The sequence below is a fragment of the Delphinapterus leucas genome, chromosome 13 (genome assembly GCF_059928025.1).
Source record: "Delphinapterus leucas isolate spDelLeu-1000000601 "Yukka" chromosome 13, BTC_Dleu_Yukka2, whole genome shotgun sequence".
NCBI classification, from domain to species: Eukaryota; Metazoa; Chordata; class Mammalia; order Artiodactyla; family Monodontidae; genus Delphinapterus; species Delphinapterus leucas.
In genome coordinates this window covers 67,882,171-67,899,008 of record NC_143141.1, presented here as the reverse complement: position 1 = coordinate 67,899,008, position 16,838 = coordinate 67,882,171, and the positions used below count along the sequence as shown (strand labels likewise).

The 16,838-nt window shown below is 38.2% G+C and overlaps 1 protein-coding gene across 17 annotated transcripts in view; it reads left to right on the top strand.

Annotated features, from left to right (window-relative positions):
- LTBP1 (latent transforming growth factor beta binding protein 1) overlaps positions 1-16,838 on the top strand; it is a 425,591-nt gene that overhangs the window by 381,201 nt on the left and 27,552 nt on the right. For all 17 annotated transcript variants that reach the window (XM_022574111.2, XM_089922380.1, XM_089922381.1 and 14 more), the window contains 5 exons: positions 7,560-7,736; positions 8,446-8,532; positions 10,425-10,553; positions 11,229-11,369; positions 12,365-12,535. In XM_022574111.2, the coding sequence (XP_022429819.2) occupies positions 7,560-7,736; positions 8,446-8,532; positions 10,425-10,553; positions 11,229-11,369; positions 12,365-12,535 (705 nt within the window). The remainder of the gene's footprint in view (positions 1-7,559; positions 7,737-8,445; positions 8,533-10,424; positions 10,554-11,228; positions 11,370-12,364; positions 12,536-16,838) is intronic.

Here is a 16,838-nt window from a genome sequence, read left to right as displayed (position 1 = left end):
AGGCTGATTATTTGCATTGTGTAATAATTGTTCTTCACTTTAAGACAAGCAAATAAACAAGATCAGAAATTAAAGATCTATAAATAAACAAGATCAGAAATTAAAATCTATAAGCAAGATCAGAAATTAAAGATTATTTGTATTATACAATAATGGCTCTTCACACAATTCATGATAGGGTTTCCTTAAATATCAATTTTCTCTAATATATTTGAGAGCTTATTCTTGCATCGCAAGCTAAGTCCTAGACTTCTACATCTAGAAAACACCCTAGTGTTTTTCCAGCCCAGCAACTTTATTTCCAGGTGAGGAAGCTGAGGCCCAGAGAGAAGTTCTAAATGTTATACGTAGGGCCATATTGCTAACGACTGGCAGAATTGGCCCAGGAACCCGACTCCAAGGTCTTTCCCCTTAATTCTACTTCTCAAGGCTGAGGATCCCATGACAGCACATTCTTCTGAAAATTGGCTTCCTTTTCACTTTATTTCTTTGTTTTGTTCTCGTTATTGAAACAATGCATATTCTTAGAAAATTGGCAAATACAAAAATATATCAAAAAAGAAAATCCCCTGCTGTGTTACCATCCAGGGATAATCTCTGTGACCATGCTGACCTCCAGATTCTTTGAAGGGGCATCCCTACCTCCACTGAACTGTCTCCCAGTTGATCCTCAACGCACTGAGATCGAGCCCTCAGACCCTTCATCCGGGTGAAACTCTTTCCTCTTGTGACAGTAGTTTCTCATCTTCCCTCCCCCTTTCCCTTTTCTTGATTTCAGGACATTACTCTTCCCTGTATCCTCCTACCTCTTGCTCTGGTCTTTTTCTGTCTCATTCTTGACTCTTTCTTTCACCATTCCTTAAATAATAACGTCCCAGAGAGTTGCATGGTTAGCCCTCTTTTTACTCTGGGATATTTTATCCTCTTCTCCAAGTCAACTTACCTGGAGTATTACTTACTTGGTGTGGATGACCAAGTGAATATCTATGCCTCTCCACCTCTCTCTTGAGTGCCACACTCCTATTTCCAGCTGCCTGTTACTGGACCTTCCTCCCAGGGTGTCTTGGAAGCATCTCTGCCTAAAATTATCCAAAAGCAAATTAATTACCATTCCCTCTCCAACCGGTTACTCTCCCTGTGTACACTCATTAATTGCCAAACAGCCATACTATAGATCCTGAAGTCATACTTTACTTTTTCTCTCCATCCATCCAAGCCGTCATAACATTCTGCTATCTCTACCTCAACAGTATCCTTCAAATCTCTCTGCTCCTCTGCTACCACTGCCCTGGGCCAGTCCTTCAGCCTATCTTCCCTGGACTGTGGCACTTGCCTTCTGACTTCTCTCCCTGCCTCTCCCATCAGTTCCTGTTCCACATTGCTGCCAATTCACATTTTTGAAACATACATCTGGTTTTAAACCCCTTTCAGCTGCTCATTCCTGCCTCCAGCATGAAGTCCAAATCCATCAGCAGGGTAACAGGACCCTTTATCCTCAGTCATTCATTCCTCTTTGTATTGTCTGTCACCCAGCTCACTGCTAGGCATCGTGCCTGACCTACAGCAGACACTGTAGCCTATTGAGTAATAGGCTTCTCCGCATTCGAGAATGTGTTCCTTCTGTATCCCATCATCTCATTCCCAGCTCGTTCTGCAGAGTAAGAATTATTCATTTTATCAAAGGTATCATGGGGGGCTTCCCTGGTGGCGCAGTGGTTGAGAGTCCGCCTGCCGATGCAGGGGATGTGGGTTCGTGCCCCGGTCCGGGAAGATCCCACATGCCGCGGAGCGGCTGGGCCCGTGAGCCATGGCCGCTGAGCCTGCGCGTCCGGAGCCTGTGCTCCGCAACGGGAGAGGCCACAACAGTGAGAGGCCCGCGTACCACACACACACAAAAAAAAGGTATCATGGACCACACTTAATTGATCTATTCACACTTCTAGGTAGAGGGGACAGTACCCCTATGTGCTTTGGTTAAATTACAAGTAGAGGAAAAAAATTTAAAAAGAGCAGGTCCCTGCTATCAGAGGAAACTGTGCAAATCATCCTCGTGGTTCTGACAATTGAACCTAAACAGTGTGCTTGTTCTCTGTTCCTGGAGAGGTCCACTACAGGTTTTGTGTATGTACATATTTTTTAAAGGCATGAGACCACATATAATATCACTCAACCATTATATTTGGCACAGTGCGGTGTTTTTTTTTTAATGTGTTTAGGTAACCTGTAAAATAAATTAACTTTGGAAGAATTTTTTAAAAATAATTTCTGATTGGAAAAAAAAGACCTTTGGTAGGAAAAAAATTAAAGACAGTGAAACCACAGTATTTAGAATGCAGACATTGTAAAATGCCATAAAACTCCTGAGGTCTTACTCCTCAGCTAAGGCTGAGGAAGATATGCTCATTTGTTATTTAAAAAAAAAAAAAGTCAGGTTTCTTCCCACCTTCAAAAACAAGAGTGAGAAGAGTTTACTACCAAATGGTGCTTTTATTTTCATGAAGTTTTATGCTTGCTGTGTATAGTATCTAAAATGAGTTTTTAATAAAGAGGTGTTGATATTTGAATGAACTGACCTATCAGTTAAGTAAACCATGTACATAAACCATTTTATCCTCTTAATACAAGAGACACCACACTGTTGCTTTAGAAATGCATTTTGTATCCTAGAATTCACTACCAATAAGGCCTGGAGAGGAATGGTTTGTACAGTTCCTTTTAAACGTTTCCAGACATTTTACATGTCGCTGCAGATGTGGCTTTATTCTTGAGGTCGTCCTCACAGGGCCTCGCCATGCACGTGTGCGGGTGTTGTGACAGCTCTCATGCTGCTGTGACGTCATCTCCTTTCCGACTGTGCTGCCTGTTGCACCTCGTCCCAGTGTGCGTCTCCCGGTTTTCTTTCTCTGGGCTGCTTTATTCTGCCTTCGGGAGTCTCTTCTTCCACCGAGATCTGCCCGCTTTTCTTCTGACTTCTCCAGTTTCTAATAATATTTCCATCATTGAGACTTTCACTTCTCACCGTCTCCCCAGCCTGTTCCTATCCCAGGCTCCCTCCTCCCAGTGTCTTCTAACTTCTTCACCAGAAAAAGCAAAACCAAAAATATCCTCCATTCCACCTGGCAAGGCTGAGGCGACTCTCTTCCAATAGAGACTGGCATTGTCCTCTGTCTCAGCACCTAAGTCACAAACACACCTATCACTTGTTCACATGTTAATGCATCCCTGCCCTGTTCTCTTGTTCTCAAAATCAGTTCTGTGACTCCTTCCACAGACCACTTCTCCCCTTGCCCGCTCTACCCACACAGACCTAAGGAGAGTTGTACTTTTTATTCCTCCTCACCTCTGTCACACCTTACTTTCTAGCCAATTTTTTTTAAGTTTATTTTTCAAGAACTTGACTCAAAATATCAGCTCCTCCAGGCAGCCTTCCGGGATTGCCTTGCCCCCTGACCCTTTACAGTGTGGCTTACACACCCAGCTTGCTTTCCTTGCACTGTCATTACCTGACCACCTGATTGACCTCTTTAAGGATAGGCACTGCTTTGAAAGTATTTTTGCTCTTGTACTTCACTTTCTAAACTTTATTTTGACTTCTTCCACGTCTTTTACTATCTGAAGTTACCACCTTTCTACAATCTTCCTTTTTATTTGCATCCCTTCATGTTCAGTCCATTCCTATTGTCAGTGCTTATTTTCTGAAACTCACCAATGGCTTCCTTTTAAATTCCACTTAAAACACATACACACTTCTCATCTTCCAAGTCTTTGAATGAGAAAACTAGGGGAAAAAAATGAATTTCCAAGTTCTCTTTTACTCCCTTTGGATTATTACACTGGAATGCTTTTTCTCATAAAATTATGAGTTGGTATAAAACATTAGTGCTGTGCTTGCTTCGGCAGCACATATACTAAAACATTAGTGCCTGTGGTGATTTTTAAAATAAAGAGAATAAAGCTTACTGAGTAATCCTATTCAAAGTCATTTGCTGAACATTATTACAGACACAGACTTTTATAAATTGATACCTTTTTCAGGACTAGGGCAGGTGTTTCATTTGGGGGCATTGTTTACTCACACGTTATTTGTGATGTGACTCTTGGGTCACTGTCGTCATCCTGTCTCAGAAGGATATGGAGGGGATTGGCATCTGAAGGCCTTCAGAAAATATTGCAAATGGAAAGTGAAAGCAAAGGCAAGGGCCATTTAGAATGTTTGTGTCCACTCTAACCAAAGAAATGTTCCAGATCTCCCCACTCCAACAGCAAACCTAAGATTAGACATATTTAGGGAAAGACTAAAGCAGGAAATAATCCTGTAAGTGCACACCCACATCCTCTTCTTTCTGACGAAGCAAGAGAGAAGAGCTTCTAGAAAGGGCAGTTCACCAGTGCTACCTACTGCTCAAACCCTGTCTTTAAATATTCAGAGCAAGGGAAGAGGGTCACGCTGCATGCTGCTTTGTCACTGAACTCTACATCAGCAGGATTATCTGCTGCCCCCTGGGCAAAGGCAAAGCAAAACAAACTCATGCTCGCTGAAATGTTAAGAAGCTGAGCCCCATAGAAGAGGTTTAGGGAAAGCATTAGGCACTGGACATTGGACCCAACCTAAATGTTCTCCTCCAAAAAGTGAGGATGCTCTATAACCTGTGCCGTCTAGCTCATGGAGTTACTTTGTGTATCACATGAAAAGGCATCTGTGAAAGTTTCTTCAAAAAAGGCACACACATGAGAGGTCCAAAAACTCATTTCTTATCACCAGCCATACATACCCCTGGTATTAAAATATACACATTGCTTTTTATAAACAGATGTTAAGCTAACCTCTTAATACATATTGAAAAATCAAATCTGAAAATACTGGAGGTGAAGTAATATATTCCCTAGAAGTCTATGGCATGAGATATGAAGTATGGCTAACCTTATTCATAAAATCTTTCCGAAAAATAGAATTCATTCTTTTCTGAGCTTGGCACCTTCTATAACTTTTGACTTGATCTTTTAAAGTTATTTTGTGATAGAAAAATTCCTCCCCTAACGACAGTGACAAGCTCATAGAGATTTTTTAAAGAAATCACATTACATGTCTTTACTGATCGCAGTGTTCCCCCTGTGGAAAAATGCTCTAGGCGGTTAATTATTTAAAGGTTAAGAAGATAAGGAAATTGTAGCTTTTCACAGAATGACCTTTGTGGACCAGTTTTTTTAAAAGGAATTTGCATCTCTTTCCAAACACGGATGAGGGCCTGACTAACCCTCAATTTCAGCTGTGTAAACATTGAAGCTTCAAACTGCTTGGAAAGAAAATAAGAGCAAAACTTGTAATAACCAATGTAAAACCTGAATAATACAGTGATATTGATTATTTCCCTATGCAGTCACCTTTGAGTTTCCTTCCAAAGAAAAAAGAAAAAACTATTTTATTTCTGTGAGTATAAAAAAACATGGTAGAAATAGTGTTTAAATGTATATGAAGTTTTTGACTCAGAAGCCTGTGGTCTCTAATTACCTATGAATATAGCAGCCTTCATTGAAGTGTTACTGTACAACGTTTCCATATTGTAATAAAAACTGTGACATATCTACAACTTTGTACAAAGAGAAAAACAATTATTGAGCACTCTTTTAACATAGGCTGTAAACGTGATTGGCAAAACTCTAGTTGTGTTGCTGACTTGATTTATATTTCTAAGTGCATTCGTTAATAACTGTGTTTTAGGCAAACTGAATAAAATGAGTGGAATTGTCCATAGTAATAGTCTGTCAGTTTATTCACACATATTGGGAGAAAGTTTATAAAAATTTTTACAGGGTTCATGATTGAGTTCATATTAATTTAAAATACCTACCCTTAATTTTCCTCAATAATACCCTGTGTAAGAGCTTGGAGCCCCGCCTGAAGGGAATGAACTGGTGATGGTGATCCATTCCATGAAAGCAGGCAAAGCACATGTCTGTCCCCTGCACACTTGAAAAGCTAGTTGAGACGAGGGATGTGGCAGGTTTTATCCAATTTCACACACAAGGAAATGATTTAAAACCACTTCATAAACTGCATAGGAATCCGCATTTCAGTTTTTTCCTGGACACTTATTCTGGGTTCGAATTTGTCATCAGCTATTAAGACTAAGTTAGAGTCCAAGCTGAACTGTCAAAGGTAGAATAATCTGAGAATTAGCCAGAATCAAGCGTGAGAGGGATCCTTTACATTCTCATTGATATTCTGCATTCTGGGAGTAATATATACGTCGAAGTTTTGTTTGCTTGCTTTTACTGCCATAAGGGAAAACAAAGGGCAGTAGCTCTTCGATAGAATTTTACGAACTTACATTTTTAAGAATACCTTTGTTATATGACATATTAATCAGGTTTCCGCAGTCAGTTTGACCCTGCCAAAGTAAATATATAGGAAACTATTATGAAAATAAATCATTAAACTTTCCTCATAGTATAATGATGTGCCAACTTTTTTTTAAAAGGTAGGTATTGAGATTAGAGTCTTATCCTTACTGGCAAGTGTTATCCCCTTGTCCCTATAGTTTCTTTGGGTTAAGAATCTGTAGATAGCAGTTCTAATGAAAATATTTCATTAGTATTAATCTAAGTAATTGTGACGGCAGTAGTCAGTTTATCTGACATAGCATAAAATTAAAATAAGAAATTCTAACTGGATCATGGGCAGTAATTTGAACTCTATAGCATTTAGTAGGGAAGAGGTTTTTTTTATCATTTTTTAAAAGCACAAACTTGTTTGTAGACTTCAAATCTGATGGAATTAAATCATTTTTAGTATTAATTGAAAGTAGGTGGAGTTGTTCTTATCATTTGTATTCTATCATATCACCTTGACTTTTATCACAGAGGGTTAAACAGACTCTGTTGAAATATATCAATGTATTCTTTAGGACACACTTGAGCTGGGACTAGAACCCAGCCTTGAAATTCTACCCCGAGGATTAGCTGGCTCTTATTGTTTCATTCAGAATCATATATTTGCAGCACTATAAGTAGATTTCTAGTAATGAAAGAGTTCTTTTTAATAGACTCAGGTTACTGCAGTGTTTTTCTATTTGTCTTCTTCTGCTTTGTACTGTTTAGAAAATTTGGGGGGGGGGCATGGTTATCTCAATAACCATCTAAGGGTTAAATATTATGTGTGGCCCCATATCTCTGGTCCAGTGTTGGGGAATATTTTCACTGATTTACGTAGGTGTTCTAGCTCAGTAAAGAATGACCCTGTGTTTGGCGAGAAAGCAGATATGGAAACTGTACTCACAGCCAAATTTACAAGAATAAAGTAATTGGTTAAGGTAAAAGGAAATGATTTTGACAGACTTACACTCTTGGGGTGGGTTAGAAATCCACCAAAATTCAAGATTCACGTGCATTTTTATCTTGAAGTGGAAGAATCCAACATAAAGTGTAAAGCAGCTTTCTGTAAATGAAGTGCCATTGGCACGTCCAATCTTTTTTACCACTGTGTTTTCAATTCCGTTGTGATACAGGTGGATCTGATGTATCCTGTCAACACTCTTTTTTACTTTCTCTGCTCTTTTTAGACTTAGAAGTAGATCAACCCAAAGAAGAAAAGAAAGAGTGCTACTATAATCTAAACGATGCCAGTCTTTGTGACAACGTGCTGGCCCCCAATGTCACCAAACAAGAATGCTGCTGTACCTCTGGTGCTGGGTGGGGAGATAACTGTGAGATTTTCCCCTGCCCGGTCTTGGGAACTGGTAAGAATTAGCTAAGTGCTGTGTTCATACTGGTATTTGTTGTGTGGTGTTCATGGGCCTTGGAATGTTCTCATTTGCGTTATTGAAGCCTTGAAATGGTAACATCTACTGGTACCTGCCATAGTCAAATTGAAGTGAGATTACCTTAGAGTGGGTTTCATTCAGGGCTGGACCCATACCCTTATCCCACTTCAGTATGAATTCTTAAACTTCTGTTTCTCACAGAATATGCTGTTATAGTGATATTCCATATAATATTTTGGCAGAAAGATAATTCAGTTTTATTCCATTTTTAAGGTAAAACTAATCATTTTTGCTAACAATGACACAGCATTATTCCTAACTGGAGCTTGCATATTTAAGCTAGGATTTTGGATTCTTATTGAAATTTGAAAATACTAGAGACCACAGTAATGGAGAACTAAGTCATAACACACTATAGTACCCATAGCTAAAACATGTGTAAATAATATATGGGTGAACTAGCAAGGATTTTTGTAAATTATACTTCTGAAGTCATTAGGTTTATTTGCACCTAGTCTGTAATTTTTGAGATTGTACTGAATTTATTTGTCTGAATTAGATGGCAAGATTTGCCTTAAAGTCTCTGAGTCTGAAAAAGCAAAACTGAATTTAAAACATACTCATGGAAGATATTGGTTGTGGTTTTTTTTCAACTTTTTTTCCCCCTTATCTCTCCTGAAATCAGCTGAATTCACTGAAATGTGTCCTAGAGGGAAAGGTTTTGTCCCCACTGGAGAATCCTCTTACGACATTGATGGCGAGAACTATAAAGGTCAGAATCAAGCAGAAACTAATTTGCAATGTGTGTGCATATTTGACATTCAAGTAAACGCATGGCTTGGGTTAGACAGAAGAAGAATTCTTTTCAGCCATGGGAACTAATTACAAAGCCTTGAATCCTACCATCGGAAGAAGTCTCCAGTGGACTCTAGGGAGAACCGTGCCTTGGGCGCTAGAACATTTAAGGCTGTATGACAGTGGGACTTCACTTAAGATTCTGAGTTTCCACTTCTGAGATAGGAATAATGTTTCAAAGGTTGTCATGAGGATTAAATGAGATAACATATGTAAAAGTACCTAACACAAAATTCTGTACTTAATAAATTCATTCTTTTATTGTAGAATTATATTAGAAATCATGTTAGAACCAATATAAATTTGACCATCATGTTGGCCTTTAATGGTCATCAACAAAGCAAAGATTCTTGCCTTTTTAGAAAGCATCCTACTTTGCTAGGACCATTTACTAATGGCCACAGATGAATAATAAGGAATGGAAAGGAAGAAAGCAAAAGTAGATGTGTGTTTTATATATTTAATACTATTAGCCTGTAATTCTAAAATAAATGTGCAGCTTTTTAATTTTGGTGAAATTTAAACTACAGATATGAGTACTTCCTCATTAACCACTAACTTTTAACATTTCAGTGATAGAGATATTATGACCTTTTCTATACAAAGTGATTTTTTTTTCTTTACAGTTTAATATTGAAAACTGTTAAGTGGCTGGAAAACAGACTAAAAACATTTTTATTGTCTATCCATTTTTTCAAACCAGTGTTTTACTAATACGGTATAATTCAGCAGCTGGATAAGAAATTCCATATGTGTTTTTTTAAGTACATCTATGAGTTAATTCAGTGAAATAACAAGAGTTAGTTGGCAAAATGTGTTTAACAGTTTTCAAATTCGCAAATATCATATACTATGTTCTTTCAGAGATGTAGTTAAATTTCACTTTGTGCTATGAAGTGCAGCCCTGATTTCACCATAAAGTCACCCTCTTTTTTAAAATAAAAATAAATTCCTCTTCACCCTATCTTAGCAGTGCTGTAAATGGTTGAAAGAATATTAGACTCGGATTCAAACAGTCATATATTGTCGACTTGGTTTTGCCATTTTCCAGCTGTGTAACTTTGAGCAATTTATCTATGAAGTCTCCAGCTTTTTAAATGAGGACTAGATGACATTAGCTTTAAAATGTTAGAAATGATGCTAATAATACTTGCACAAAAGCAATAGATCACACTTTTTGAGAGTATACCGAGTCCTCTGCATGGATTTTCTCATTGAATCCTTTCAATCCTATCAGGTCGATGTTCCTCTTATCTCCAGTTTACCATTGAGTAAACTGAGGTTTGTGGACAATAAGCTCTGTAAATTCTGTGGAGGAATGGGTCTGCCAGCATTCTTAGCAACTGTGCTTTCATTAGCTCATTATCAAGAAAGAAGACTTCCATCAAGTTGCATCAAACTCTTCGTGGGAGTTTTCTTCATCTCAACTAGTTAATGGGCCAAAATATACATTTATAGAAAGGCACATGTCTTAAAGGCTATTTTCTTCAGAGAATGTTATTGGTGCCATTATGGAACCCGTAGACTATTTCATCAGATACGAGGTAGCATCTCCGAAGCTCTGTTTACAAATATACCTTCTCTGATAATGTTTTGGGCATTGCTCCTTAAACAGAGAAGCCTGATTATATTTCTACCTCTGTGAATTAGTCCTAACTTTAAGAATTTGATATTGCTGTGTTTTTAAGACTCTTTGTAATATAAATATTATAATATCTAACTTGCCCAATATTGGTTAGACTCTTCTATTTAACTGAAAATCCCCAAATAACTCCTCTTTCTAAATATTTCTCCGTTTTTCCCCCATAGATGCAGATGAATGCCTGCTTTTTGGACAAGAAATCTGCAAAAATGGCTTCTGTTTGAACACTCAGCCTGGTTATGAATGCTACTGTAAGCAGGGGACATACTATGATCCCATCAAATTGCAGTGCTTTGGTAAGTTTTAAGAGGATATAGTGTGATGTGCTATGCAAATACATGGAAAAAATAAGTAATGCTACATATAAAAACAATTTCTTTGAATCTAAATCATGTGTTGAAAAGATCTGTAAATGTTTTATGGATCTTTTTCTTGAGCAATATTTAAGAAAATAAAAACCCTTCCTACTACTATTTGAATAGATTTCAAAGAGTTAATATTCAATGTAGAATTATAATTCAGGTCACTGGTATAACTGAAGTGTTCTTTTGGTCTGGGGAGCCTCCTGTTTCATCACTCATACCATGCACTGAAAGTCATTTTTAAATACTGACCCAGACTTTAATGCCTAAGCAGAAAACCATATACACTAGGCAGAAAAACATAGCAAAAGGAAATAATTTAAAAACTGTCATAAAGAGACATTTTATCTTAAATTTCTAAGCATATCCTGTTCTTAAATGTTTTCTTTCCTTATTTAATGTCAGCAGCTGTAGGGCAATGTTATTTTTCCAATCAATACAACTTAACATTTTTATAGTCGGAGCTGTTCTCTTTTGGATGATGACGTGTAGCTGATTAGAATGTGGCAGCCCCTGGAATCTGGACTAAATTTTGCAGTGTATTAAGTTTGGTTAAGTGTATGAGGTGCAGCTGGTTGCTGATTTTCTTTCATTTTTTTTTCTCTTAAGATATAGATGAGTGTCAAGACCCCAACAGTTGTATTGATGGCCAGTGCGTTAATACAGAAGGCTCTTATAACTGCTTCTGTACCCACCCAATGATCCTGGATGCTTCGGAAAAAAGATGTATCCGACCAACTGAATCACATGGTATGTTTGGATATGAGATGCAAGTCTGTGTCCAAATAAATGTCATAAGGTTTCCCTTTTGACTGAAATGTGAGCTGTTGGAAAATTTAAAAATTGATTCCTTGGGTATTTTGAAATAATTAAAATGAGATGCTAAGAGAAAGAATAAGATGCATATCATCAATATGTAGGAGATTTAACACCTTGCACATACTGATTTAATAGACAACAGAATACGGAGTGGCTGAGCAGATGGCAGAGCTGTTCAGTGTCTGAGGGTTGATCACATTGAACCATTGAAGGCAACTGAGGAAGATGTTAAGTTGAGGGAAAAATAATTAGGTTTGCTTGACTGGACTGGAGGACACAGGTGAGGCTGGACAGAGCAGAGGGCAGAGTTCATCAGATTGGTGGAGGGCTCTGAAGTCCATCGGTAGGAATCCTTGTTCATCCCCGAGAAGGTAATGTGCCACTGACTGATCAATGGCTTAATTGATCAATGTATCAGCACATTCAGGAGACTGCTTTGGTTGAAATCAATTGGAAAGTAGAAAGGTTCGTGTTAAGGACCCTAGGATGAAGTGTCACTAGTTCAGGGCTTCGGCAAATGAAATGGATGAAAAAGGATGAATCCCAAAAATTTTATGTAGAAAGAAATGGTAGGATTTGACAGACGAGTAAATGTGAAACATCAAAGATCAGAAGAATAAGAAGTCCATCAGGATTATGAAGTACAGGCAAGATAGTGGAGGATTTTATGTAATGATGGAAGCAACAGAGGGAAGGATTTAATTGGAACATGATGGGCAGGTTGAATTTCAGCTGATTGGAGTGACACCCAGTTGGAGATGACAGAGGTTTGATCCATGGAAAGACCCAGACTGGCCTCAGACTTTTACTTGGAAGTCACTCTTAGAAATAGGGATGGAAACTTTGAGACTCGCTGGCTTCTACCACAGTGTTTATGAAATAGGAATAACAGTGCAATTGTCATGGAACCATGTCTTCCCTTTCAGAACAAATTGAAGAAACCGATGTCTACCAAGATCTGTGCTGGGAACATCTGAGTGATGAGTATGTGTGTAGCCGGCCTCTTGTTGGCAAGCAGACAACATATACTGAGTGCTGCTGTTTGTATGGAGAGGCCTGGGGTATGCAGTGCGCCCTCTGCCCCATGAAAGATTCAGGTGAGCCCTTACCTTGTTCCTTCTATTGCAGGCCTTTGGAAGTATCCTTTGGAGCCTGACAATCCTCTTTTACTTATATATCTTCACCTGCACTCCTGATAGCTTGCTTTCATCAGAGGGGTGTGTGTGTGCACGCGCATGCGTGTTTAGGGAGTGGAAGAGCAGGACTGCATAACATCCGGCTCCTGGTTTACCTCCAATCCAGACCTTGTCATTAATTTTTTTTTTTTTGCGGCACGCGGGCCTCTCACCGCTGTGGTCTCTCCCGTTGCGGAGCACAGGCTCCAGACGCACAGGCTCAGCGGCCATGGCTCACGGGCCCAGCCGCTCCGCGGCATGTGGGATCTTCCCGGACCGGGGCACGAACCCGTGTCCCCTGCATCGGCAGGCGGACTCTCAACCACTGCGCCACCAGGGAAGCCCTTGTCATTAATTTTTGAAACCCTCATTCCATTTCCCCAAAGAATGCTAAATAACCCAAAGAAATATAATGCATCTTAGCAGTTGGAGGCATAGGTCTTTAGAATTTATATTTCCTGATACTTCTTTTTTTTTTTTTTTTCCCTACAGTTCTTCTCATTTCTAACAGTTTCTACTTAGAGCAAAAAGTATTAATATAGACAATATAGGTCAAAGCCCAAGTTTTTATGTCAACCTCTTTGTGGGAGAGATCACAGAAGGGTTAGAACCATAAAGGAAGAGAGTAGAAAGTAAGTAAAATGTACTTGAACAAATCTCCTTGACTTTTAAGTTTTAGACCTGGGGTTAAAACCTTTGGTCAAATGGAAAAAAAAATGGGACTGGCTAAGCTCTCAGTTTCCTCCCCTCTCCTCGTGTGGGAGGAGGGCTGGAAGGTGCTGACTCTTGGCTCCCAGGCTGGGCTACTTGGTGACTGTTGGGTTGTGCGCTGATTGCTTATTTCTCTTCTTGACGCTGCAGCTACTTACTGCCTGTTAAAGGAAATCACTTGAAAGTGTTCAGTGTAGCATTTTGTCTTTGACTATAGAATCGATTTGTTAAAGCTGGAAAAATACTGTGTGGATATAAAGTGAAAGAGTTTATAATGAACAAATTCTCAGAATGGCCAAGAGGGGAAGAATTGCTTGAAAAGAGGAACTGCATTAATTTTTAGTTAATTAGAATGTAATCTTCAGGATATTTAATAATAAATTCGCTTTTTAGCTTGGAAGTAACTGAAACCAATGTAGCACAAAAAAAGAAAGTAATTTGAAATGCCAGAAAAGGAAAAGGAACAGCAAGGGATGAAGAGCAACCTCTTAAAGATATAGATGGTAATGATAGTAGCCCAGAAATGGAAAGAGGATGGGTTCTGGGGCCAGAAAATCTGGATCTGGAATTCAGAACTGCCCACAGCAGCTGCGTGACTTGGGGAAAAAGAACCTCACCCAATGCAGCTCATTAATGGAGGCATCTGTCTTGTTGGGTTGTTGTGAGAACTGGGAGGTTGTAGATAGGGCAGGAACACAAGGAATGGGGTATATTATTAGTGTCACTATAGCCTCTGTCCCGAGAGGCAATTGCCACAGGGAGAAGAAGGTGAAATCTTAAGGAAGTGACTATAATATATATGACTTGAGTCATCTTCTCACGATGCTTGAATACTTCAAACCTTTCTACTTAGGCAGTGTTTTTATTGTTTAATTTTTTTTTGCATGTTTTACATGTATGTTTTACTTTTTTTTTACATCTTTATTGGAGTATAATTGCTTTACAATGGTGTGTTAGTTTCTGCTTTATAACGAAGTGAATCAGTTATACATACACATATGTTCCCATATCTCTTCCCTCTTGTGTCTCCCTCCCTCCCACCCTCCCTATCCCACCCCTCCAGGTGGTCACAAAGCACTGAGCTGATCTCCCTGTGCTATATTGTTTAATTTTTTAAAAAAATATATCATTCTTCTAAAGAATTAATCAAAGAGGTTATGTCCCCCTCCATCTACCCCATCACAGTTGAACTCCACTCCTTGAAGGTGTTCACTCTTTTTTTTAATTGAAGTACAGTGTTGATGTACCATATGTTACAGGTGTACAATGTAATTATTCACAATTTTTAAACATTATACTCCATTTATAGTTATTGTGAAATATTGGCTATATTCCCATGTTGTACAATATATCCTTATAACTTATTTTATACCTAATAGCTTGTACCTCTGAAGATGTTCACTCTTAACGGTTGGTTTTAATTATCCAAGTCTTTTTTCTATACATTAATTATTGTTATATTTTTAATCTATATTAGTTATTATAAATTTATATTTAAGAGAATATTTAAAGCCGAAATCCATATCATCGATCTGAGGCACACGTTTTTTGATTTACTCATTAGCATCTCTGAAATTGGGGGTATCTTACAATTGATGACATCTATTAATGGCCACAAGCAATTTTTTCACATTTTAGTGTCTGTTATATCAGGATGTATTTTGAAATCTAGGGTATCTTAGAACTGGTGAAAGATGGTAACTTTTAAATGGCTGCACAGACTCTGTTTTATGGATGTACAGGCATACCTTGGAGATATTATGGGTTCAGTTCCAGACCACCACAATAAAGTGAATATTGCAATAAAGCAAGTCACCCAACTTTTTTGGTTTCCCAGGGCATATAAAAGTTAAATTTACACTGTACAGTGTTTATGTCTGTTAAGTGTGCAATAGCATTATGTCTAAAAAAATATACATGACAGTTAAAAGTACTGTATTGCTAAAAAATGCTAACCATCACCTGAGGTTTCAGCAGGTCATCTTTTTGTTGGTGGAGGGTCTTGCCTCGCTGTTGGTAGCTGCTGACTGATCAGGGAGGTGATTGCTGGGGATGGGGGTGACTGTGGTAATTTCTTAAAACAGCCAACAGTGAAGTTTGCACCTCAATTGATTCTGCCTTGACAAACGATTTCTCTGTGGTATGTAATGCTGTTTAATAGCATTTTCCCTAGAGTAGAACTTCCTTCAGAATTCAAGTCAGTCCTCTCAACCCCTGCTGCTGCTTTCTCAATTAGTTTTATGTAATATTCTAAATCCTTTGTTTCAACAGTTAAGTTTGTCTCATATAGGTGGGGTTTGTGGCACCCTACAACAATTACAATAGTAACATCAAAGATCACTAATACCATAACAAATATAGTAATAGTGGTAAAGTTTGAAATATTATGAGAATTTCCAAAATGTGACACAGACAGGCAGTGAGCGAATGTGGTTGGAAATATGGTGCAATAGACTTGCTTGATGCAAGGCGGCCACAAGCCTTCAATTTGTTAAAAAAAATAAAAAAAACAGTAAAGCGAAGCACGGTAGAACAAGGTATGCCTGTACCATGGTTTATTTAATCACCTCCAGCACTGGACATTTGGGCTGTCTGTCTCCCCTAACCCCTGCCCTTCCCCAGTCTTGATTTTCCTATTATAAACAATGCTGCAGTGAACCTTCACATAGGTATCTTATATATAGCTGTGGAAGTGTCTTGATAAGAAAATTCCTACAAATGAAAATACTATACTATATTACTCTCCAAAAAATACAGGACAGATTTACACTCACATTGACAGTGTTTGAAATGCCTTTTCCTCATACCCTTTTACCACTAGATATTCTCAGCCTTTAAAATTGTTATCATATGGGTAAGAAGGGTATCTTATATGCGTCTCCCTATTTCTAGGGAATTGGAGCGTCTTTTCCTTGTTTATAGATGATTTGTATTCCTTTGTCAGTGAATTATATCCTTTGCCCATTTCTTTGGTTGGACTTTGTGTCTTTTTCTTGCTGATTTGTAGGAGCGTTGTGCATATTCTGTCCACAACCCCAACATTTGGGCTTTGGAAACTTCTTTATGAAAGGTTCTGCATATATTTTCATTTTGTTCTGTCCCTGTCCTGATGCTGTGATATTAAGTATTTACTGAATGAAAATCTGATGAGCTAGTTGCCTTTGCAAATCAAATCTAAGTTTTTAAAAGAATATTCAAGTTATTTTGGTGTTAGAAATGAATTTTAGAATATTGCATCAATTATTTTTAACTGAGGCTTTACAAAACAAAATTTTAAATGTAAATTCAAACAAATCCATGTGAACAAGTATATACTGTCTAATTTTTTAGGAAAGTATGGGGTACGAGGAAATAGTGGTACCACATGCCAAATTAAAAAAAAAAAAAGCTTAGTATCTTTGCTGCACTCTTTCTAGCTTATATATGCACAGTACTGGTGATGAATTTTCCAAAAAGAATCACTAGTCTACAGTCAGCCAAATCCTCAAAAATCAGTGATTTTCAGTCTTTTATT